Source organism: Ornithodoros turicata, chromosome 4 (assembly GCF_037126465.1).
Source record: "Ornithodoros turicata isolate Travis chromosome 4, ASM3712646v1, whole genome shotgun sequence".
Taxonomy (NCBI): domain Eukaryota; kingdom Metazoa; phylum Arthropoda; class Arachnida; order Ixodida; family Argasidae; genus Ornithodoros; species Ornithodoros turicata.
In genome coordinates, this window is record NC_088204.1 from 47447181 (window position 1) to 47473935 (window position 26755).

Consider the following 26755-nt stretch of genomic DNA (forward strand, 5'->3'; position numbering starts at 1 on the left):
ACATTCAACAGGAATAAATAATCGAAAAATGTCATTAATTTATTTTTTATTTATTTGCCAAGAATGTTTAATACTTGAAATCAATTATTATTTGACAAAGTGGGTTAGCATGAGGAATGCGTTTACGAGCAAACGTGTTACACGCAGTTAAATGTTGCTTAGGATAACGGCGTTTAGAACTCCGGCGTTCAACACTCCAAGTGAACCAATAAAAAATCGATCAAACGACCGCTGCCGTTTCGATCTTCGATGAAATGTCTTTCGACCAAATCATATGTCGGTACAGTTCCTATAGAAGTCGAGCAGGATGCACATTCCCCAAGGCCGTCAGTCATGACGTTGCCCACCTCTGTGAGGCCAACAACGGCGAGACCTTTCATCGTCACCACAGTGAATTAAATTCGCCTACCTGAGGTAGAGTGTGGTTGACAAAACGTGTAAGAGAAAATGTGGCCGATGAACGGATATCAACATGGAACGCCGTCTACTCCATAGCGCCTTAAGCTACATAAACGAGTAAACACAAGAGAAAACGAGTAGTAAAAATAAACTGAAGAAATAACATTAAACTGAATATATGTTAGAGGTTCAACGATAACACCCAGTGAGCTTGAACTAGCGGTGCAGGAAGGAGGATTGACGCTGCACAGCGTCGCAGTCAGGCACTGGCGTCATCGAATGGTTCTGTAGCATTCGCTACAGTTCCACAGTATAAAGTCTGCGTCGTGAAGCGTAGTTTTGGCATGTGCTACAACGTGTCTGTTTGCATGTTCTTGCCTGCTTAGGTATTTTTTTTGTGTCTAAATATCTGTCTATTTTCATGGTTTTGGCACGTAAATTTCCGAGTTCTACTTATAAGAGGAAGTAATGTTGTTCTTGAATGCCTAAAACGGTGGGCAAACAGAAATGAGTTGAAACCAATCATCCAAAGAACCAAGCCAGTCATCTTCCAGACCGAAGGTAGAATAACTATAGGAGCAAGAATGTGTAGAGCATGTTGGATGGAGTTTCGGAAAAGAATAGTCCCGGAAAAGTTCGTCCCGGAAAAATTGGTCCCTGGTTGCGTGGCGGAAGAAATGGTCCCGCGCGGTTCCGTCCGCCCAAAAATACAGGAGCGTCGTTGTGGACATCTGATGAACCGAATCATAGCCAATCAAGTGCTATCATTCGCACTCCTCATTTGTTCGAAATTGGAAGACATGCTTTTTTAAATTAACATTAATATTAATGAACAATAAATGCTGCACGCAATTTAATGAGGAACATAAAACCGGTTCCATTTGCTGCACCGCTTGTATTGTACAAATTGCGTCTGTTCTTTCTGTTCCTCTCTTTATTTTGCGGAGTACAGACAACGCGACAAGATCATGAAGCAGTTCTGCAATGTCTGCTACCTTCTCCTAAAAGTGAATAAATAAATAAATAAAAAGGAAGAGTCGTCTTTCTGCAGAACGAAAATTCAAATCTCAGTTCTTTCTTATTCTCTCTTTCTCACTGATCAGGCCTGATCAGGCCTTCTGTTTTGTCGACCAACTCGTGGAGTCGTAAAAGTTGTTTGGATTTCTGTAAAACGCTAACAACTTGGGGCAGTGTCAATGGGAACTTGAACTGGAGAATCGCAGCAAAAATTTTGAAGTAAAAATGGTAGACATCGATGCCAGCGAACTTATAATGGAATATCCTTTTGTGTCATTGAGAAAAAGAGAGGACGCCAAACAAAGAGACGCCAAACAATTTTTAACGTACACATACAAGAAAGCCTCCAGGAGATATATCTGAATCCTTGCATTTGCGTCAGCATTCTATTTTCTGACCACACCAGCTACTGTCGCTGATGCTGAAAGAAGTCTCAGCACAATGAAACTGACCAATCAAGAATATCCTGCGCTCAATTAACCATAAGAGATGTCAGGCTTTCTGAGTTCGTAGTCAACCGAAAACATGATTATCATATCTCTAGACTATGACGCGTTGATTAACCAACTTGCGAAGAACAAGGCTCGAAAGAAGGGTTTTGCGCAAATGTTCGCTGCAGGCCTATGTATGCATAATATAAACCCTATATAAATATCGTATTCCAGCTTCTGCACTGTAAGTGAACCCGGACATATGTTCGGAGGAGACCACGCTCTTTATTGCTACAGCCCTGGGAGCCGAGTGCCTTTCGAGCTAGAGTCAAGTCTTTTGTCCTAGGCTGCCTCCATGTCTATGAAAATAAAGCTCAAATTGAAATCCATAAACGAGAAGGCGCTATTCGTTCTGACTACATACAAGCAGGACCAAGCTGTTACATAAACTTCAAACTGACACATTAAGCGGCCTTGGTAATCGCCATTAATTCCACCTTTCTCACCCTATGACCTTGTTCCGAATGCGGGAGAGGAAGACCCGGCCTTTGTGGTCGCCCGCCTTTCGGTGCATATGAGCATTCGGATGTTCTGGACGTTTGGTGCTTATGAGCAAGTTCTCCCCTCCTGCTCATTTCCACCAAACGCTCAAAACCACCAACTTTTTTTCGGTGCATATGAGCGTTTGGAGGTTTTGAGCGTTTGGACGTTATGATCATCTGGTGCATATGAGGCACAACCAAACCTCCAAACGCTCATATGCACCGAAAAAAAGTTGGTGGTTTTGAGCGTTTGGTGGAAATGAGCAGGAGGGGAGAACCTGCTCATAAGCACCAAACGTCCAGAACATCCGTATGCTCATATGCACCGAAAGGCGGGAGACCACAAAGGCCGGGTCTTCCTCTCCCGCATTTGGAACAAGGTCATAGGGTGAGAAAGGTGGAATGAATGGAGACTACCAAGGCCGCTTAATGTGTCAGTTTGAAGTTTATGTAACAGCTTGGTCCTGCTTGTATGTAGTCAGAACGAATTTTTATGGACGTTTATTTTTATCTTTATAAACGAAGTTTATGAAGTTCGAATTTGACTGAATGTGTGGGTTTCAATGGGGTTATCGTGAGTCAATGGGTGTTTCAACGTGACAAACACGTCCGCCGTAGTGTCCGCCCATTTGCTCGAACGCCGCTTGGTCAAAAACCGTTTGATCGAAGGCCGGTTGATCGACGCCGTTTGTTCGAAAGACGTTTGTTTGAAGGGAGTTCAAAACTGCATGCACTGTATCATCTGCACCTCTTTTTCTGTAACTTTTGACTCGAGCATACGGAGCGGGCAATCAGTGTACTCTGCTTTTTTTCATTATTATTATTATTTTGATTTTGCAGGGAGACCACTGGTTACTTGCAGACGTTTGTCATTTACGAACCAGTAGGACACACATTGAAAAAAGTTGCCCCAGGTTTGGAGCAACCGATAGTCTATGCATCTTCTGAGCACCCTTCTCATTGCTGGTGACATATTTAAAGGGAACGGTCTGAAACGGGATAGCCGTATGTGCGCGAAAGTCACTCGAAGTCTGTGGATGCTAAGAAGGAAATTTCGCCATGGCACAACGAAATAAATTAAATTAACAGCATATAAAACCTTAGTTCAACCTCGTTTAGTGTATGCATCTGCAATCTGGGGTCACTACACATGTACGCTATCCGAAAAAAATAGAGAAAGTACAAAGATCTGCTGCCCTGCTTATCTTGTCTAGGGTTCGAAGGACTTCTTCCGTTACATGTCTGTTTCAAGAACTAAATTTACATCCACCTGCACATAGGCGAAAAGTAAATAAACTAAAACTGTTCTTTCTACTATACAATGGTCGGTCGATTACAAACATTGTTACATTGTTAAAATTTATCCACATTCAACAGTAATAAATCATCGAAAAATGTCATTAATTTATTTTTATCTATTTGCCAAAAATGTTTAATACTTGAAATCATTTATTATTCGACAAAGGGTTGGGGGATTAACATGTATGGCATGTTTAGTCACTATGTGTCAGAGCGGAAAAGCCTATCAGGTTGTCGAACGGGCTAGGGTGAACAACATGGACCATTGGACCGCTTCTTGGACACAAAAAGGTGGGTTAGCATGAGGAATGTGTTTACGAGCAAACGGGTTACACACAGTTAAATGTTGCTTAGGATAACGGCATTTAGAACTCCGGCTTTTTTTTTTTTCATTTTCAACACTCCAAGTGAACCAATAAAAAATCGATCAAACGACCGCTGCCGTTCCGATCTTCGATGAAATGTCTTTCGACCAAATCATATGTCGGCACAGTCCCTTTAGAAGTCGACCAGGATGAACATTCACCCAGGCCGTCAGTCGTGACGTTGCCCACCTCTGTGAGGCCAACAACGGCGAGACCTTTCATCGTCACTACAGTGAATTAAATTCGCCTACCTGAGGTAGAGTGTGGTTGACAAAACGTGTAAGAGAAAATGTGGCCTGTGAACGGATATCAACATGGAACGCCGTCTTCTCCATAGCGCCTTAAGCTACATAAGCGAGTAAACACAAGAGAAAACGAGTAGTAAAAATAAACTGAAGAAATAACATTAAACTGAACATATGTTAGAGGTTCAACGATAACACCCAGTGAGCTTGAACTAGTGGTGCAGGAAGGAGGATTGACGCTGCACAGCGTCGCAGTCAGGCACTGGCGTCATCGAATGGTTCTGTAGCATTCGCTACAGTTCCACAATATAAAGTCTGCGTCGTGAAGCGTACATTAGAAGTAGTTTTGGCATGTGCTACAACGTGTCTGTTTTTGCATGTTCTTGCCTGTTTGGGTATTTTTTTTGGTCTAAATACCTGTCTATTTTCATGGTTTTGGCACGTAAATTTCCGAGTTCTACTTATAAGAGGAAGTAATGTTGTTCTTGAATGCCTAAAACGCTGGGCAATCAGAAATGAGTTGAAAACCAATCATCCAAAGAACCCGGCCAGTCATCTTCCAGACCGAAGAGAGAATAACTATACGAGCGAGAATGTGTAGAGCATGTTGGATGGAGTTACGGAAAAAAATAGTCCCGGAAAAGTTCGTTCCGGAAAAATTGGTCCCTGGATGCGTGGCGGAAGAAATGGCCCCGCGCGGTTCCGTGCGCCCAACAATACAGGAGCGTCGTTGTGGACATCTGATAAACCGAATCATAGCCAATCAAGTGCTATCATTCGCACTCCTCATTTGTTCGAAATTGGAAGACATGCTTTTCTTTAATTAACATTAACCTTAATGAACAATAAATGCTGCACGCCATTTAATGAGGAACATAAAAGCGGTTCCATTTGCTGCACCGCTTGCAGGGATGGGCAGTATTTAAATATACATGTATTGATATTTTGTATTTAAATAGAGACTTGAAAAATGTATTTATAATTATATTTAAATACCAATTTTCGGGTATTTATTCTTGTAAATACTTTATAAATACTCTTAAATACAGAATATACTGACTCATATCTTAAAGTTGCCCTGCATTTGACCTTTCGGGAATTAGGGCGAGTTTGGGGCGCAATTATGCCGGGTTTGCGCTAGCATGCGCATGCGACAAACCATTTTAGATGGCGAGTTTTTCACTGTTGTTGCGGACAACGGTCGTGACTACCCGATTACATTGTTCTACGAAGCATCTTCGTCAAATTTAATACAAGCATTTGTTCATCGGCACCTGTGGAGATGCTGTTCTCCTTTGCGAATCTGAATCTACGGCCGAACAGAAGATGCCTAAAAGAAGCAGTCTTCGAGAAATTTCTGATGTTAAAATCGCCATGATAATCTAACAAATAAATGCTATTCTTCCCGCAATTCCAGATGACATCTTCCTCACAGTATTTATGGTAGTAGTTACGGTATTTAAATACCGTATTTATATTTTGTATTTAAATACTCATGTTGAAAACTATTTATGAAGAGTATTTAAATACCCCTGTCAACAAAGTATTTTGTGTTTATATTTAAATACTAAAAAAATGTATTTATGCCCATCCCTGACCGCTTGTATTGTACAACTTGCGTCTGTTCTTTCTGTTCCTCTCTTTATTTTGCGGAGTACAGACAACGCGACAAGATCAGGAAGCAGTTCTACAATGTCTGCTAACTTCTCCTAAAAGTGAAAAAAAAAAAAAAGAAGTAAGAGTCGTCTTTCTGCAGAACGAATATTCAAATCTCAGTTCTTTCTTATTCTCACTGATCAGGCCCTATCTTCTGTTTTGTCGACCAACTCGTGGAGTGGTAAAAGTTGTTTGGATTTCTGTAAAACGCTAACAACTTGGGGCAGTGTCAATGGGAACTTGAACTGGAGAACCGCAGCAAAAATTTTGAAGTAAAAATGGTACCCATCGATGCCAGCGAACTTGTAATGGAATATCCTTTTGTGTCATTGAGAAAAAGAGAGGACGCCAAACAAAGAGACGCCAAACAATTTTTAACGTACACATACAAGAAAGCCTCCAGGAGATATATCTGAATCCTTGCATTTGCGTCAGGATTCTATTTTCTGACCACACCAGCTACTGTCGCTGATGCTGAAAGAAGTCTCAGCACAATGAAACTGACCGATCAAGAATATCCTGCGCTCAACCATAAGAGATGTCAGCTAGGCTTTCCGAGTTCGTAGTCAACCGAAAACATGATTATCATATCTCCAGACTATGACGCATTGATTAACCAACTTGCGAAGAACAAGGCTCGAAAGAATGGTTTTGCGCAAATGTTCACTGCAGGCCTTTGTAGTAGTTTTTGCCACTGTAGTTTTTTTTATTATAATTCGATGACACGTTTTCTGGGACACCCTGTATAGTAAACAGTTGATGCTCTTAACCGTGTTTGTTATTTTTGATCCTGCATCGCAGGAAACTTGTACATTGTTTTTCTTCACGTTTAGTGATAGGTTAGGTTAGTTTAGTGCTGCCGTGGCAGCTTGGTCTGTGGGCACCACGTCGTTTTGACATAAGACTGGCTTAAAAGACGAGAACGGCGCTCTTATTTTTGAATATCATGCAAGTTTTATTGAGCACAAACAACATCGTCGTACTTACGGTGCCATTCAGGGGCGTACAAAAAAAGTTTCGCATGAACCGTCCATTCTTGACAAGCACCGAACACTCGAAGTCGCCGATAGAGACGTCCTTTTTTTTTTTTTTTTTCGCCCTTGGACATGGCATTGATTATTACAAGTTTCTCGTCAAATGATTCGGACTGCACTAATCGAAAAGAACCACAGGAAACAGATCCAAACAGACCAAGCACGAAAGTGACACGGGACGGGATTCGCCGATGCAGTCTTTGTCGGCGGCGGCGGTTTTTTCGAATGCCATTTTTAGCGAAATACCTGTGGGCCTCACGATGGTGCCGGTTTCAGTCTCTTTTCTCAGTGGGTAAGAAAGTTCCCGTTAGTGATAGAATGAGAGTTGGAAAGACTGGGAACGAAAGAAGCACTCGACCTCATTTTTGTGTTGACCTGCGTTCTCACGATGGGAGGTTCGTAACTGTAGAGAGCGAACCGGAATTGGTTTATCAAATTTTAGTTGAAATTAATTTAATATCGTCAAATGAACTCCGAAGTTTGCAAAGTCAACGTGACCTTTTCTCAGAAACAGAAAGCGCGTTTCGGATTTACCCCATTAATTATATTAAAAGATGCATTCTCTACTACCCTGGTACAATAGTAATATGCTGAAAAAAAAAACACGAAAAGAGTCATTTCAAGACTCACAGAAGAACCATTTCATTCCCCACATCACCACCAGCAATCGGGGTAGAGTATCGCGCCTGGCGATGAAACGCCCCATTCATCGTCGCGAAATAAAGTTGTTGTTGTTGTATTTTAATGATAATGATTGGGGAGTTTCATCGCCATGAGGAGAGGGAGGCTTGCAGACCTTTGTACTAACAACTATTAATCACCATTGTAATGGAATAGGGCAAATCCGACATGAAAAACTTTCTTTTTTTGGCAATAAAGAATGTTACATTGCCTTGGCAAATTGTGGGGTTCCATTCAAGAAATTAAGTTTCTACTAACACTTGATAAAATTACCTGTAGTGCATGGCAAAAGATCCCTACAAATAAATGTCGTTGATCGCATACTAGAGAGAGATAAAACGAAAAGAGCGTGTTGGTTGAAACATACTGGCTGGACTGAAATATACTGGGCCATCGCGAAGAAAAACACAGAAAAACGCATGCTTATCTGTAGTGTAGTTTCTTTTTACACAGTTACTGAAATAGCCTGTATACACTGCCTTTGTGAATTGCTGGTGTACACGGGCTGCTCATCCGTTCACCTTGCATACTACCAAAGCCAGGACGTTTTCTAAACAGTGGCCTAAATAAACGCTGCAGTGTAAGCGATCTCTGCAGAGCAACTTGTGTTTATTAAAACAAATGTATTGGTAAGTACGCGTTGATTGAAACAGGTTTTACAAAACACAATTTTGCAAACGCAAAATGACATCACACAACACCTCCAAAGCGGAGAACTGCCGTCAATTGGCATTAAAACGACTATGAAACCACAATATCCCTGAGGCATCACCTCTCATCGACCCCCTGCAGGACTTTACTATTGCCTGCCTTTGCAATAGAGCTGAAGAGTCACTCCTCCATTGTCTTCGAATGAATATTGCACGCACACCCTCATCCTGTACAAAATGCGCCAGACGAACTCCCCCAATTGCACAACTTGCTGCGTGGAAGCTGACACTGAGCACTATCTATTATACTGCAACCGGTACCTCTCCCAACGATTCGTCCTCCAACGCCACTTGCGACAACTTGGTTACCCCAACATCTCTTTGGCCACTCTGCTCGGCCCAATCCTGCACAACCAGGGGGGGGGGGGGGCGGTTACGACTGCCCTCTTGAGCTTTCTTGATGCCTCCGGCCACTCGACCAGCCTCTAAGGCCCCCCTCTTGTATGTGTGTATGTTTCTTTTTCTCTTCTTTTTTTAAAGGAATAGCAAGTCGGCCGACGCATGACTAACCTTTCCTTACTTTCGTTTTTCAATACACATATCCCCCCCCCCCTTAGGCAAGACTAACACTTTTCGTGAATTTAAGTTAATGCGAATCACTTTTCAAGTAATGCCATTATGTTATCCCGATACTAGCCCATTTCATGCCCATTTTCATGCTCTGGTAGACGCGAAGTTTTCTACGTTTACGGCAGCATATACTGATGGCGCATCCCGAAACAACAAGTCCGCCTCAGCCTTCGTCATTCCATCCGAAGGCGTCGTGCACGGAAGACGCCTCTCACATCCAACCTCCTCCACAGCTGCGGAACTCTATGCCATTCTTTTCTTTCTACAACACATCGCTGATTTTCCACCCCGGGAATGGGCAGTCTTTACAGACTCCAAATCTGCCCTTCAAGCAATTGAAAATTCCGGCATACGAGGCCCATCCGCACCCCTAGTCACAGACGTGCTAATGGCTTACCACACTATCTACGCCGCAGGCCACAGGCTAGTTCTCCAGTGGGTTCCAGCCCACTGTGGTGTCGTGGGGAACGAGCAGGCCGACAGCGCCGCAGAAGCAGCACTCTCGTATCGGAAACGGACCCGTATTGTTCTGCTGAGAGGAGACCGCCGTTCCATTCTGCGACGCCTAGTGACACCCCTGGCTTTCCGCCAACGGACAACCGACATTCTTCCCCCCTCTATGTTGAACAGAGTTGATCCCACGCTCGCATTCCGCATGCCACGAAACACCTCTCGTCAAGATGCTGCATTAATCCACCGAATGCGCCTCGATGTGGCCTTTACAGCTCAGTGGCGTTACCGCTTGAGGCAAGTTGACTCTCCCACCTGCTGCCACTGTGGTGCTCTTGAGGATCTGGAGCACATTCTTCTTCATTGCCCTCACTACGAACCTTCCCGAACCACACTCTCCGAGTCTCTTCGTCAGCTGGACTCTCGCCCTTTCTCCCTCTCGAAATTGCTTGGTCCCTGGCCCAATCCAGCCCAGCAACGCCCTGCGCTCAAAGCTCTTCTGACATTTCTGGACACCATCGGACTTCGATCGTTATTGTGAAGGGGCTCGTTATTTTATTCCCCCCATTCCATCCAGCAATGGGGTAGAGTATCGCCTGTGGCGATGAAACTCCCACTCTCCAAGGTCGAAAATAAAGTTGTTGTTTGTTCCCGATACTAAACCGTAATATTTAGTGACAGGTGACCTGTCGTGAAAAAAAAAATTACTCTCCGCTCCTTAGCGAAACAGAAAAAAAAAAAAATCGATGTACTTTCTTGTGAGCACAGGCCACCAGGAGCGTGGCCGGGCGCCGGAGGAGGAGCATACACAGTAGTCTGCGATCGGTTCGCGTGACGTCTCGTGGCGTTGCTTCAGGGCTGGCGATAGGAAGCCGCATCATCTCTGCCAGGGAAACGGGAACGCCCTCTTGTCGTCACATTGTGGTCATTGTTATTGACGTCGCGCGTATGTCATTCTCCGCGGTAAAGCCTACTTTCGTGGATCTCGTTGCATTCAGATGCCTACAATAAATCATACCGCTCGAGCTGCCCGAAACTAATGCCCGTACCAGATAACGTTCGAAATACACTACAGTCTGCAACAGAAATCAACAAATCGATGCTTGGAGAGCGAAGTATCCCTTTGACCGTGAGTGGACGCAGCTGTTACTTTTTGGTCTTGAGTCGCATCAGGACACATCGTTTCTGTAGGAGTACTGGTCGCAGAAATACGAATGAATATCGTAGCAAGCAGTGACAATGACAGGTACCACCAACACTTTCCCAAAACCCTAGCAAGTTTCTTCGTGGCACTGAACTCGCAAAAAAGTGGCCCTTCCCTGAAAGAATTACGCACACACATCGCATGTCTAATCCGCCAAATTGAAGAACTCAGTGTTGCCCAGAAGAAGAACAGTCTCTGTTCGAAATATCGGCGGCTTCTGTCCTGAGGCAACTCCCTTCCTACATTCTACCGGTTCGCTGGATTTCTACCCATCTACCTCAGTGTTGCCAGGTCACTTTGCCGGGAATTCAGGAGGTCAGCATCAGAAAACTCAGTAGAATTCAGTAGCTGCGCTAAAAACAACTTGATTGCAAAAGAAAAGGGCTGTGGAATACATGGATAATGCATTTGCTATAAATCGTTTTACTTAGGCAGCCGCTCACTTTTGTAAGGTGACTGCCTGCAACTGCCACACAGCACGTAGACCCCTCACTACGCCAAAAATAATTATTTAGGAGATTTGTGCAGCACTCAAATCGTGCTCCCAGTGCGATTGACATGATTTTCCCGCTTTGTACGCGGACTACGATGCAGCCGGAGAGTGTCAGCAAACGTGAATTGGAGTTCGGTAAGTGAAACCAGGTTTCATGCAAAAAAATCAGTAGATTTAAGCGCATCTTGATCTTTTTTCAGTATTTCAGTAGTCAGACTTCAAATCCAGTAGAAATTTCAGTAGAACTGGCAACACTGGAAGAACTTTCTTTTCTCCGCGTCTCCCCTCCAGATAATCGCAAATCCGCCTCAGTTGCAAAAAATCGCACTTTTTCGTTCGTGACACCGTTCTGTGCTTCTTCAAACGCTCTTTCCATTCACATAAAAGGGATTGTTGGAAAATCTCGGACATGCTTCCTGACGCTCGTTGCCGAACTTCCCGAATTGCGAGGAAGCACAGTACTCGAAATGGTCAGTCTTGAAGATTTTTTTTAACGACTATAAGATATTTTCAGCTATTTCCTCCGCCAATGTACTTCCTAAGCACTAGGCTTCAATATATATTCAAATGAAAAAATCTGAGGCCGACCAGACCACCCTGCCTGACTCTGCTTGAAACCACCCAACTATTTTTCTTTTGTGTGATGCATGAACACCTGCACACGACGATTCCTATGGTTCTTTTCTTTTTTTTTCTTCAGTGTTTCACCGTTATCCCATGGAACCCTGTGGAAGTGCAGTCGGGGTGTAAAGTTGTTCATCCATTAGTTTGCGGCCCGTGGGACATGGTTTTGTCGTATTATGGAACTTATGGAAAGGGTAAACGAATCGGCACAGCGAAACCGAAAACTGCCCACCTCTGTCAGCCAGGTGCCATTTTTCGAGTCATTTCGACAAGAGTCACTTCGCTTTTTAGTGACTCCAGAGTTATTAAATGACTCTTACCCCAGTCTACGGAGTACCCCCTTCCCCCTGGATCCGCCCATGCATGCGTCTCTCCGGTGCAATGGAAGAACGAAAGTGTAATGCATGGTGCCCGAAGATCGGAGTTGCCTCCCAAAATTGAGCACAAAGCGGGAACCGAATTCCATTTCTCAGGTTCGTTCTTGTGATAGTTTTATTTATTTGTAAGACCCTCGGTGTATAACTTTACAGAGGGGAATGTGTTATACACAGTAGAGAGCAATACAAGATCAGGCTCAAACCCGTGACTACCCCGAAAACACGGTTTTCAATAACCAAGAACTTAACTTCCTGACGAGCTTTTGCCGAACGTAAAATATAGTCAGAAAGTAGCCAGCCAAAATATTTATTACACACAAGGACAAAAAAGTTGCCATTTTGGCGGAAAGTATCTAGAGTTGGGAACCCTCGAGATAAATGCCCGATCAGCCGATTACATCATTCCGCGTGACAACGTCAGTAACCAATAAGGACACACCGTGACGTTGACGTTACTCCTCTCTCCCTCACATCGGGCGTGGCACTAGATATGTAAAGGAAGAGAAAAAACAACCGAAAACATTCGCCAAGAAAACTGTTTTTTCGTGTGTATTTTTTTCAGTCGCTCAAAGCCTGAAAAACACACAAAAAATTCCAGATGGCGTTTTTCGTACGTCAGCACATTGTGAGGCGTCCGAGGTTTGGTTTCACATTCAGCATACAAGGTGCTTCGATGACCAGCGGCGAAAGATCGTCGTCGTCATTCATCGCTTTCGCCTTGACAAGGCACTTTTGTAAAATCGTCCGCTATTGAACATTGGATGCATTTCTCATTGTGCGAATCGCCAACCACAGGAAAAGGGGTAAATAATACGGAGACGTCTCTACCAAATCGACACGTCGGCGTCTGGGGAACAATCTCTATATTGCGCTTCTCACCACCGCCATCTGACTGTTTTGAACACGTGATTCGTACGTTGTGCATCACAACTTTGCACTGCGATGCTCAATCCCTTTGAAATCTACAGGAATTGAATGTCCTTCAGAGCTTTCTATTTTGTTATGAGTAATCGGAGGAGCACGGCACGCTGGCACGGGAGGCTTTTATTGGGTAACACTCTGTATACAGGGTGTTTGCTCTAACGTGTTCAGAAATTGTATTTAAAGCGAGCGATAAAAGAGAAACGAGCGCTCCTTTTCAGCTACTTGACTAAGAAACAGGTGCTACTAGTGAAGCAGTACCTGTTTCTTACTCAAGTAGCAGAAAAGTACCATTTGCTTTTCTTTTATCGCTCGCTTTAAATATAATTTCTGGACACAGAGCAAACACCCTGTATATACAGGGTGGTCCACCAACAATGATAGAAATTCATAGTAAGAAACGTAGGCCACGGAGAGACATGCGGTCAAGGGATTTTTTTCTGCCAATAACTTTTGCCACATATTGATAACATTTTAATTTCATTTCAATTGACGGAAAGCTAAAGTTTTCTTTGCGGAAATGTTCCCCGTGGTCATTTTAGATCTCCGGCACATTCAATGATTAGCAACTCTGTCGTCGTGGGTCAGAGCAGTTGAAGCTGAGAAGACAACCGATACAACGTAGGGCCGATTGTGAGCGCTGTTATTACGGCGCCCAAACAACGTACGTGAGAAGGAGTTTCGTTTTATGTGAAGCAACTACTACACAGCCCGGGACTCTCACAAAAAGAAGAAGACTCCTCGTAGCAATATCCAACAAAAAAGAAGACAAAAACAAAATACTAAGCGCAGTCGAGACAGTGTGTCAAGAATGACATGTGATCAAGAATGACATGTAGTGCTCATTCCTTGTACAGTGCTGGACAAAAGTTTACGGAACGCGCGAGCGATGTATTTTCTCCTCGGTGCGACACCCTGGCGGCGGCCGGAAGCGGGCTCGTTCATTCGTTCAGAGGGAGGAAAGGAGTGCGCCGGTAGTGACACCAATCCAAAACACTTCGCCGGCACATTCAACTGATGCCGAAACTACCTCAGTGTGTCGCAACCAGCGCACTCGCCCATCCCTGTGAACGAGTGAACTGGCCCGCTTCCGCTCGCCGCTAGGGTGTCGCACGGAGGAGAAAATACACCGCTCGCGCGTTCCATAAACTTTTGTCCAGCACTGTACGTATCGACCCTGATTGCACCTGTGATCTCTCATTTAGGAAGACACAACTTTGGAGTCCGTAACCCATCGGTATTCGATTCAACGCTCCTCAGCACTCGTCTACAAGATATGTGTGGCTAATACGTTTCACTGTCGGAAAAGCATCTACACTTGCTTGTAGGGCCTGCATATAGCAATCGTGGGCAAAGTACCTCTATCCAAATTGTACTTACAGTAAAGAACGAAGTACCTCGCATCATTAGTACTTTAGTACAAGACACCACATTACAAACGTACTACAAGTAAAGAACAAAGTGCTACACAGAGTACTTTTTTCGTTTCAGTGTTTGGTAGTTATTTTCTTAGCAAGACTGTAGTAAATATCTTTGGCAAGTGCCAAAACCTTGCTATTTTACTGCTTACTCGTGACTATCAACTGAATCGCATAGCATAATTTGTACTTACATGCATATATAGCTGTGCTCTAATTGTGCCCTGGGACATGAAATTCCTAATACATTGTCAACATTTCAAGCATGTGAACCATAGATTTGGTTCTCCAAAAATGTCCCTTCAAGATACATCAATTATACAGGGTGTGTGCAGAAAAACGTGACCCGCATTTAGGCAGATAGCTTGTTGCCTACCTAACTAACGAACTTCCGGTGGCGCACGATGGCGCATTTATGCGTGCGAAATCTGCAGAAAAATTGTAGAAGCCATACTCAGCTTAAAAAATAAACGGAGCAACGAAAACGTCGGCTTCCGTGCATCAGAATAGGGCAACATGGTGGCCATAGGAGAGTTGTGCTCAAATACCGCTAGGGGAGCTATCGGTGCATAAATCGAAACGATGTCCCACATCATCCCACATGGATGCTCATCCGCAGTACCCCTAGCGGTGCCTGCACATAACTCTCCTGAGACCGAAATGCACTACCGTGCACTGTCATGACCGCCCTATTCAAATGCATGCAAGCGCATGTTTTCGCGCGCTGTTTATTTTTTTACACTGAGTATGGCTTTCAGGATTTTTTTGTAGCTTTCGCACGCATAAATACGCCGTCGTGCGCCACCGGAAGTTCCTCGGCTAAGCAGACAACGAATTACATGTAAAAACGCGGGTCACGTTTTTCTGCACACACCCTGTATTTCGTAGTTTCCGATTTGTAATTGTCTCGAGCCCCAGTTGTGTACTTCAGAAAAGCAGCTTCAGTACAGTACAAAATGCTCAATTTGAAATGTACTGAAAGTAAAGTACAAGTACCCTGATATATACTTAAGGTGATACTTGAGTACTTGACACTTGAAGTGCTCCTCTCCACTGACTTATAGCAGTAGAGAAATCTCGCCGTTCTCTCCGTTATCCACACATACAGGGTGTCCCAGAAAACGTGTCATTGAATTATAATAAAAAAACTACACCACATAGAGTCATGCGGTCAATGGCATTTGTTCTTACTCGGTTTTTGCCACCTCCTCATGTGAATGTCATGTAACGTAAGTTTAATTATGTAAATTTTTGCGAGCTTAAGTCGGAAATTTGCCTAGTAAAGGTCACTTTTTTAACCCAAAAATGTAAGGAGCGTGTCTAATTTAGTCAAATTGATGATAATTGACAGGGATATTCAGGAGCTATCCCATCGGAAAAAACGGTGGTATTCACTAACTCAACGTCTGCGCGGCAAGCAATTGAAAATTCTGGCATCCGAGGCTCCTCCGCACCGTTGGTTATGGATGTGTTAATGGCTTACAAACTTGTCTACCAGCAGGGCACAGGCTCGTTCTCTAATGGGTTCCAGCCCATTACGGTGTCGAAGGCAATGAACAGGCTGACAGCGCCGCCGAAGCAGCTCTCTCGTCTTGGAGACGGACGCGTGTTGCACTGCTGAGAGGAGATCGTCGGTCAATACCTTCCACGCCTCGTGACTCCTCTGGCTACCCGCCAACGGACCGCTGACAATCTCCCCCCTCCCCCCCTCTATGTTGAGCAGAGTTGATCCAGCGCTCGCTTTCCACATGCCTGCACATATCTCTCGACGATGCCGCATTAGTTCATCGAATGCGCCTCGATGTGGCGTTGACAGCACAGTGGCGCTACCGCTTGAGACAAGTGGCCTCTCCCCACTGGAGCCACTGCGGTGCTGTTGAAGATCTCGAGCACATTCTTCTCCATTGCCCACACTACCAACCTTCCCGAACCGTACTCTCCGGATCCCTCAACGAGCTAGACTCCCGCCCCCTCTCTCTCGCAAAATTGCTTGGCCTCTGGGCACACCCAGCACACCAACGCTCTGCCCTCAAGGCTCTCTTCACCTTTCTGGACACCACAGGACTTCGATCCTTATTGTGAAGGGGCTCATTATTTCATTCCCCGCATCACCACCGGCAATGGGGTAAAGTATCGCCCACGGCGATGAAACTCCCCAGTCATCATCCCGTAATATAGTTGTTGGTGTTGTTAGGTTAAAGGGATGCTTCCTTAACACTACACTAGGACTCAGCAATGTTTGTTCTGTTTCGTAAACATACGTCACAGCAGGTTACAAACGCGATTACAAACATTTTTGTTTCGTACGTAGACATGGGTACTAAGTTTTAGCTACTCTCAGTTTTGTGATTTAATTATGTGATTACGGTAATTAAGTAATACAGAATAGAGTATTGAATACGCAGTACAATATTCAGTTTTTCGTTTCGGAGTATTACTACTAAGTTTAGGCTACTAAGTTTTAGCAAGGAGCTCAAAGTAACCTCACCATGAGACATGTTGGTTGTTCCGTATCTTGCAATAAGGCAGCATGTTTGGGTTCTTGTATGGCACCAGAACACTTATGAGGTCCATTGAGCTTTTCAGTTTGAGGTAACCCAGGTAGAGACCTCGCGGGAGAGGGATGTTGCTGACCTGATGATATGTCATCATTTCCTGCATGTACCGAGAGAAGATTACTGGTGCAACTTTTTTAGGATAAAAAAGAGAAAGGTCTGAGGTCTATCAAGTGAAATTTTATAGGACGTCATATGCTCCTGTCACTAGAGATGCATAACGTGGCATTCCCAGCTAAAAACGATTTTGTATCACAAACTCAACTTCCAGCAAAGTCTCAGTGCGCAAGATTTAAATGCCGTCACTTGAACGACTTTTGGAATGAACCCGCAAAACTTGATAGTCTCGTATTATCCAACTGTGGGTGACGTCATCATGTTCCAGACCAATATGGACCAATGCTCCCTGATGCTCACTACGTTGCCGTCACGTCACGATGGTCTCCCTACGTCGCGGCGGCAGTGCGGGCTTCAACTACAAGGTCACGCACATGGCTCATTTTTCATAAGGTCTTCTTAAATTGAATTGCGCAGTGGTAAGAAACCTTCAAGATATTTTCGTTGTCTCTCCTGATAGACTGCTTGGTGAATTACTAAAGGGTTCGAGCTACCTTTAAATGCTACTTTAAGATCCATGAAGAGAAACGCAGTGACTACGCAAACACACTCGCGACCATTCATGTTGACGAGAAACACCTATCGACCCAAGGCGTATTGACGTCTGCTTACAACCCAGTCAGAACACTTTATCCTGTGGACGTCCGAAATAGATGCTAATGTCCGCATCCAAAAATGGATGTCCGTCGGACACCTCTGGGAGCATCATAGATGGACGTCCCTGGTTGCATATCGGCAGAATGTCCCATGTCGGTTGTTTCAAGGATTGCCCAAATGAAGTCCCTGACAGGATGTTACACGGAACATCCCTTGCGGGAGAAACGCGTGATTTTGTAGCAGTGCCGAAGTGTAGCAGTGACTTTCGGTTGACCAAATGAATATCCCAAACGAAACCAGTAACAAACATATCTTATGCTGATGGTGAATAGTACTCCAACCAATTCCTTACTTCAATGATGTTTGTGTGTGTAATTGAATTAAACTTAGGCACCTCACCCTTGTTTTTATATCAGAAGAGAGCAGTACTCTTGAATTCGCGGAACCTATTAAAACTACAGCTTTTCCCGCCGTTATTAATCGTCTTGTCGTACATTTTAATCCTTATACCATGACATTTAATCCTTTTGCTATCCGAATTAATCCTGCTTGCATTAATTTTAATCCTCATTTCACATAATTTAATCCATTTATCATGCAATTTAATCCACGTGACTATGTGTGGGCTACGTGACTTTTTTGTATTTAGGGACAATTGCCATGTCTACGGGTATTGCACATGTTTTTCATTATTAATGTGGGTTTCTGCACCATAATGGGATACTGTGGGACCATCAATCTGGATTATGGTATTGTGGGACTATTCCCATGTCTACGAGTTTTACCCACGGTTTTCATTAGATATGCGGGTTTCTGCACTGTAATGGGATACTGTGGTACTGTCGATCTTGACTACGATATCCTGGGTCTATAAGGGCGTCTACGGGTATTCCGCATGCTTTTCATTAAACATGCGGGTTTCTGCACAGTAATGAGATACTGTGGGACTGTCAATCGCAATTACGATACTGTGGTACTATTCCCATGTCAATGGGTACTACCCATGCTTCTCATTAGAAAGCGGTTTCTGTACTCTATTGGGATACTGTGGGACTGTATCTGGACTACGTTATTGTGGGACTATTTCCATGTCTACGGGTATTACCCATGCTTTTCATTCAAAATGCAGGTTTCTGCACTTTAATGGAATACTGGTGGGGCTGTCTACCTGGATTATGACATAGTGGGACTATGCCGCTGTGTACGGGTACTGCCCATGCTTTGCATTAAAAACGGGGGTTTCTGCACTGTAATGGGATACTCAGGGACCATCAATCTGGGTTGCGATATTGTGGGACTATTCGCATGTCTACAGGTGTTACCCATGCTTTTATTAAAAACCCGGGTTTCTACATTGTAATTGCAATGTAATGGGGTACTGTGGCACTGTCGATCTTGATTGCGATATCCTGGGTCTATAAGGGCGTCTACGGGTATTCCGCATGCTTTTCATGAAACATGCGGGTTTCTGCACAGTAATGAGATACGGTGGGACTGCCAATCGCAATTACGATATTGTGGTACTATTCCCATGTCAATGGGTATTACCCATGCTTCTCATTAAAAACGCGGGTTTCTGTACTCTAATGGGATACTGTGGGACTGTGTATCTGGACTAAGTTATTATGGGACTATTTTCATGTCTACGGGTATTACCCATGCTTTTCATTCAAAATGCGGGTTTCTGCACTCTAATGGAATACAGTGGGGCTGTCTATCTGGATTACGACATAGTGGGACATGCTTCTCATTAAAAACGGAATTTTCTTCACTGTAATGGGATACTCTGTCAATCTGGGTTACGATATTGTGGGACTATTCCCATGTACACGGGTATTACCCATGCTTTTATTAAAAACACGGGTTTCTACATTGTAATACGATACTATGGGTCTGTGTATGTTGAATACAATATTGTGGGACTATTCCCATGTCCATGTGTATTACCGATGCTTTTATTTAAAACGCGGGTTTCTGCACTCTAATGTAATACTGTGGGACTGAATATCGATAACCATATTCTGGCACTATTCCCATGTCTACGGGTATTACGCATGCTTTTCATTCAAAATACGGGTTTCTGTACCGTAATGGGATACTGCGGGACTGTCGATCTTGATTACGATATACTGGGACTATATGCATGTATACGGATATTGTCCTCGCTATCCATTAAAAACGCGGTTCCTTGCACTGTAATAGGATACTGCGGGTCCGTCAATCTGGATATCGTAATTTCGATTGACAGTCCCACAGTATCCCATTACAGTGCAATTACAATGTAGAAACCCGCGTTTTTAATAGAAGCATGGGTAATACCCGCAGACATGGGAATAGTCCCACAATATTGCAACCGAGATTGACAGTCCCAGAGTATCCCAGTACAGTGCAGAAATCCTCGTTTTTAATGAGAAGCATGGGTAATACGCGTAGACAGCGGCATAGTCCTACTATGTCGTAATCCAGATAGACAGCCCCACAGTATTACATTAGAGTGCAGAAACCCGCATTTTGAATGAAAGGCATGGGTAATACCCGTAGACATGAAAATAGTCCCACAATAACGTCGTCCACATACACAGTCTCACAGTATCCCATTAGAGTACAGAAACCCGCGTTTTTAATGCGAAGCATGGGTAGTACCCATTGACATGGGAATGGTACCATAATATGGTAATTGCGATTGGCAGTCCCACAGTATCTCATTACTGTGCAGCAACCCGCATGTTTAATGAAAAGCATGCGGAATACCCGTAGACGCCCTTATAGACCCAGGATATCGTAGTCAAGATCGACAGTACCACAGTATCCCATTACTGTGCAGAAACCCGCATATCTAATGAAAAGCATGGGTAATACTCGCACACATGGAAATAGTCCCACAATATCATAATCCAGATTGGCAGTCCCGGAGTACCCATTACAGTGCAGAGACCCGCGTTTGTAATGAAAACCATGAGTAAAACTCGTAGACATGGGAATAGTCCCACAATACCATAATCCAGATTGACAGTCACACAGTATCCCATTACGGTGCGGAAACCCACATTAATAATGAAAAACATGTGCAATACCCATAGACGTGAGAATTGTCCCAAAATACAAAAAAAATCACGTAGCCCACACATAGTCACGTGGATTAAATTGCAGAGAAATGGATTAAATTATGTGAAATGGCGATTAAAATTAATGAAAGCAATATTAATTCGTATGGCAAAAGGATTAAATGTCATGCTATAAGGATTAAAATGTACGACAAGAGGATTAATAACGGCGGAAAAAGCTGTAGACGTGTATAATATCTGTTTTCTCCGAGGAAGGGAGTGAAGGATGTGTCTCCTTTCAAATCCGTATACTTACGTGAAGAGGGGGGCAGAAGTCCGCCTGCTTTGGTGGGCCGTGTCTTGGTTGCGAACGGTTGCGGGGCAGTATTGCTTGCACTACTGCTCCATAGAAAGATTTTCCCTAACCTTTTTAAAGCTTCGTGGACTTAGTTGTCCTATCGACTGCCTCTGCTTTTTGTTTTGGGTAACATGAAATAGCGTACCGCGGTATATGCACTAATTCCGTGCAATATCTGCGTAGCTCCGCGTTAGATGCAGATACTGCCAGGGAAGGTCCGAACCCCGGCCACTCGTATGTTCGCAGAATGTCCCTAAAAGAAATAACTTTCTCACACGGAGATTGCAATCTTCGTGAGTGGATGACCCCCCCTGGAAATCCTCAGGACATTTTGTTCTGTCTGGGAATGTGCATGCATTCATTTTATCGTTTAAGCTTATCGGTAATTTGCGGCACCCAGTGACTTTAATCTCGACGATACTACTCCATATACCCACGAAGACAAACAAAAGCGACAGGTGATATATGCAGTGCCAAAAAACTCCCAAATGGCGCCATGAGAACTGAAGAGCGGCTTATGTTTTCTTCTTATTCCGTGTTAGCACCGCAAAGCAACTGCGGCTATGAGTGATGTACAGACGAGCGGGGGACAGGGGGCTAGTGTACGTCCTGGGCCGACTTCAGTGTGAACTGTGGCGACATTCGTCTGGAAAGTCTGCCGAAAAACCCAGCGAAAACCTCAGACAGCGCAACCGGATTCGAACCCAGCACCTCGCAGTCTACAGGACGACATTGGAGTAACCACCAACGAGCGGATGCATTTATCAACTCGCCCGCAGGTTGGAGCGACTTGTGCATTTATCAAATATCTGTACAAGACGCAGAAACAGGTAACATTCCACAAGCCTTCGTACTGAAGCGGCAAACAGGAACACTGACAGATGACAGAGTCAGTGTTCCTGTTTGCACTTCACTACAAAGTCTTCTTCATACATACCAGGAAGTCAGTACGGGTTAAAAAATCCCGTTAATGCGTGCATGCAGATTCGTATTGTACCTGGAGTGCTGATGTCAGCAGCTCTGTGGCTGTGGACGGTTCTCCTCCGTCACTGACGCTGGGCATCCTTCTTTGTATCTTAGCCAATGGAAGCCAACGAACTGACAAAGTGTTAATACACTTTGGCTCTTCGACATACTTGATCACGCAAAAGGTTGTCGTTCCTTCATAATCCCGTAGTGGCTTGTAGTACAGCTGGCCCAGATCCTGGATGCCCAGTGCAGACTGCAATACAAAGAGCATCTAGTATTACACGGTCAGGCCCCATGTTAGGATTATGCAGCGAACAGATAGAGGCTTCAGACGGTAGACGAGCGCTTTGGTAAATCAGATTCGGTGGTACAGACAATAGGAACCTATAATAGACCCAATGTGGCGCTTCAAAAATTCAGGAGAGAGATTATAGGGCGATAGTAAGGCATTCTAGCCAATACCGTAGCCAATCTTTAGTGCTCTTCTGGCACGCTGCAACCCTGTTTGAGTGTTGCTCATTTGATTATTACACAATTTCATTTTACCTTCAACAGTGAACTCGATAACGAGTACGGTGATAAGTACATTGTTGTAAGGATAAATTTTTATAAAGACGCTTGCCTGCATCTGCTCCACAGCAAGCAGTAACTTGCTCCGAAAGTGTACGTTAGAGGAGCTGTGACTTTTCTCCATGTCTTGCCTCAGGGTCTTCACATCCTCCCACGTGCAACCCACCTGCTCAAAAAAGGTACAGAGGTCGCTGTCAAACAACTGCTTAAGTGAAAAAAAAAAGAAAAAGAAAAAACACAATGAAGAAAGAAAAAGACGAAAACAACAGGCTTTCAAATCCAAGTAGTCTACCGATAATACAGGCGGAGCACGGGATACAACAAGAAATAAGTCTAAAAAGTCATGCTCAGCTCTTGACTTGCCCAACTGTCCGATGGCTACATTCACGTATAGGATGAACTCGCTCGAAGGTAGGAGTGCATAAGACTATGGTATGGTGGAAGAATATGTTCCTATGGGAAAGAATATAAAACTCAGTGCTGTTCGCCCAATCCACCTCTTTCCTCGTGGGGACGCGCCTTCTATCGGATCGTGCGGAGTCTGAGATGGAGAGCATCCGGTAGGAAAATTCTGCCCATACTTAGGTGGGTGGAAGGCACGCCGGAGATTGTAAGGCCAGTTGTCGAGTCAGCGAGCTTCTTGCGGGAAATGCTGATGCCAAGTCTGAAGTGGTGAAGAAAGTCGGCCCCCAGGATGGGGTAGGGGACATCGGCTATGACGAACAACCATTGAAAGAGGCGCCTAAGTCCTATGTCGATGGCGCGGGAACGCAGGCGAATGTCGAGATCTGGGAAGCGTTGACAGCCTGGAGTTTCGAAGTGGACGGTCCACGGGCACGGTCAGCTCGCGTGGGAGGTACAATACTGACCTCAGCTCCGGTGTCCACTAAGAAGCGGTACTTCGCAATTCGGTCGGTGACAAAGAACAGGCGGCTTCCTGGAGGGCCGGAGTCGTAGGCCGCCACTATCGACCGGCCTCCGCATTTCCCCACCAAGAGCAAGGCCGTGTGCATTTGAACGCGTTGGCGCCATATTTTTGATGGTACCAGCAAATATCGCTGGACGGGCGCTGCTCATCGGCTTGAGCAGAAGGAGAACGGCGGCGGGTGCGAGAAGGAGAGCGTCGAGTGCGGCATCGGCGAGAAAAATCAGAGCGCAGACTCTCGACGGCATCCGACAGTCGTGCGACTTGTTCTTGCAGCGATGCAATAACATCGTCAGCGGCGCAGGAAGAGGTAGCGGGAGTTGCACGGGAGACAGGCGCGATAGATGGTGAGGAATGCTCCATAATCCTGTCCGCAAGCTGAGCGAGGTGCTCAAGGGAAACCTCTTCTGAGCCCGCTAGCACCAAGCGCACTTGCTGTGGTAGCCTCTGGAGGAAAAGCTCAATATTGGACGCTGCGTGTCGGCTGCGCTGCCAAGCAGCTCCGCATGCGATGGAGGAGCTGCGACGGTCTGCGGTCTCCCAATTCCTCACCGGAGAGCAGATGGCGAGTGCGCGACTGTTCTGAGCACCCGGTGCGGGTTAGAATGGCCTCTTTGAGTTGTTCGTAAGGATTATCGGGCGGCCAGGAGATAATCCACTTGATCAGCGATATCCGGAGGAAGAGCAGACACGACGTTTAAGTACTTTGTAAGCGGCGAGGTGATGCGACGAAGGGCAAATCGGGCTTCGATTTGCAGGAACCATGCCCGAGGGTTCTTTGTCCAAAAACGGGGCAAGTGAACTTCAACGCCAACCGTGCCGCCGGAGGGATTCTCGGTAAGCTGAGCTGAACGGGGCGGCGGTGGCTCCAAAGGAGCGTCGGGGGGAATGTCCATTGTTCGGGTCACCAGTTGTGGCGTGTCGCAGAGAAAAGTACAGGGTGTTACCCTATAAAAGTCTACCCGCGCCGGCATGCCGTGCTCGCCAGTTACTCAATGCAGGCGGTACAATGTGTTGCCTACGTATAAAACTCATCGAAATATCGAAGTGATTGAGCACCGTAACGCAAAGTTATAGCGCAAAACGTGAGGTTCCCGTAGCCAAAACAGCCAAGATGGCTCCTCTCAGTTAGCAGACGACATCCCTTTTGGGTGTCGTCTGCTGAGTATGCGTCGGCATTTTTCGTTCCTCACGTTGCTTACTTCTGAGCAAAATACGACAGTTACACGAAAGCGAAATGAATACTGCAGTTCCATCCGGCTGGCAGGATATGCGACACGTTGTCATGTGGGGAGCAGCATGTCAAGTGCTCTTCTCAACGCCGCCATCTTGTTTGTTTTGACTATGGGAATTGCACGTTTTGAGTTATAACTTCGTGCTGCGGCACTCAATCACCTTGAAATTTACCAAGATTAATTGTCCTTATGAGCTTTATATAAAGATCGGACAATGTGCCACCTGCATTCAGTAATTGGCGAATACGGCATGGCGGCACGGGTAGACTTTTATAGGGTAACACCCTGTAGACAGGCAGAGAGCAAGGAGGCAACAGAATGTGGCTGCACTCGGCTCGCTAAGAACTGGAGCCCGTGAGCGCGCGTCAACGTTTATTTTTGGCGCGTATCTTCCGGTGGCGCCGACCTGCGGCCGCTACAAACCTACTTTTAAAATGTACCTGAGTTTCGTACAAATGTTTTAAAAAAGTATCCGAGTTAATTACAGATGCTCCAGAAATGTACCCTTTTTTGTTAACCTTGCACCATTACATCAGTTTAATTAATTTTCATGCTTTCTCTTTTGAAAATTCTGGGACAGTAGAACCAGTGCCCCGAAAACCCGAGTTCCTTTGCAGGATAAAGTGAGGCGCTTCATGCGTTCCACGTCATCGGCCTCAGAAAACGTCACAAATTTAACGTCACGACGACATCCGATGGCTAGTGCTTACTGATTGGTTCCCATGAGGATGAATTTGTTTTCTGAGCGATGATTGGCCGTTTTCAAATTTTTTCGCGAGCGCTCAAACAGGCGATAGCGCGTCTGCAGTGCCGGCTGGAACCGGCGTCCACGGAGTCGCCGGCGTCCGTCTTGGATGGCTCATGTTGTGTATAGTGGTACAGAAGATAGTGCTGGGAACAGACGACCACTGAGAAGATGTAGACGGGACGAGCGCTTACTTACAACTAGCTTTATATGACACCAGCCCAAGATTCAGCCCAATGTTCAAAGAAGCACAAGAAGGACAAACAGGTTCAGACCGATGTCTGCAATCAAGCAACAAGTTTATCTCTTGTCGCCGTTCCAGCATTCCCAGAAATCCGGGACACGGTTTCTTAAAGTTGGCTTGACCGGCGTACTCGCTGCCCTCCATTGAAGCAATGCATTCCACCTGGTTTTGTTAGAATATCTGTTGACGCTGAGCTTTAGAAAGAAAAGCCCACACATGGGTGTTGCTGTGAGAGGCCCATCGATGGTGTACTAGTGGAATGGAAGCGCAAGAGCGTCGCAGTTTTGTTCCTGGAGGACTTATTTGCGCCGTGTTGGCTTCATGGCAGATTGCACTGGTGTGCTATTTTTGCTGTACTTGGCTAAAACAGTGGGGTCTCAAGAAAATGCGCATGTAGGACATGAAAGTTGAATTCGTCTTGTACGCTTTGCAACTTTGTGCGCTGTTGTGGGACGCTGCAATTTTGTTCCCACAGCAAAAGAAGTATTGACACGCTCGGTGTGGCTTGCGAAGCGTCTGTACCTTCATTCCTGCAGGAAGTAGGTACGGGTAGCGTTGGCTGAGTGGTAAAGATGTTGGTCACTAGTTTCGGGGGCCGCGGTTCGATCCGCGGTCTGCTCGGTTTTGTTTTTTTTTTTTCTTCCTTTTCTCTTTTTTGTAGAGGTAGTTAACAGAGGTAGGTATGAGAGTAATGGCAGGGCGGGAGCGTCAGAGTTTTGGCTTAATAATGCCGTACTGGACCTATGCCACACTGCATGTCGTTCAGTTAGATTTACTTGCCCTAATGCTGTGCGATCGCCTGTGCAGTTAATATGTGAATAGCAGATGACTTCCCCTTGCACTCCCGCTTACTTCACCGCTACAGGAATCCCCGTTTTGCACAATACCACGCGCGTTTGTTGTAATGTAGATTATTGTCATTCATTTAAAATAAATTTCGGACTTGTGGCATAAACGCCC

General features: G+C 45.1%; 1 protein-coding gene across 3 annotated transcripts in view; it reads right to left on the reverse strand.

Moving 5' to 3' along the window:
* Positions 1-26755, reverse strand: part of LOC135391500 (ankyrin repeat and fibronectin type-III domain-containing protein 1-like) — an 865331-nt gene that overhangs the window by 29109 nt on the left and 809467 nt on the right. For all 3 annotated transcript variants that reach the window (XM_064621768.1, XM_064621770.1, XM_064621769.1), the window contains 3 exons: positions 22699-22812; positions 22105-22329; positions 16925-17091 (listed from right to left, as the gene is read on the reverse strand). In XM_064621768.1, coding sequence (XP_064477838.1) covers positions 16925-17091; positions 22105-22329; positions 22699-22812 — 506 coding nt within the window. The remainder of the gene's footprint in view (positions 1-16924; positions 17092-22104; positions 22330-22698; positions 22813-26755) is intronic.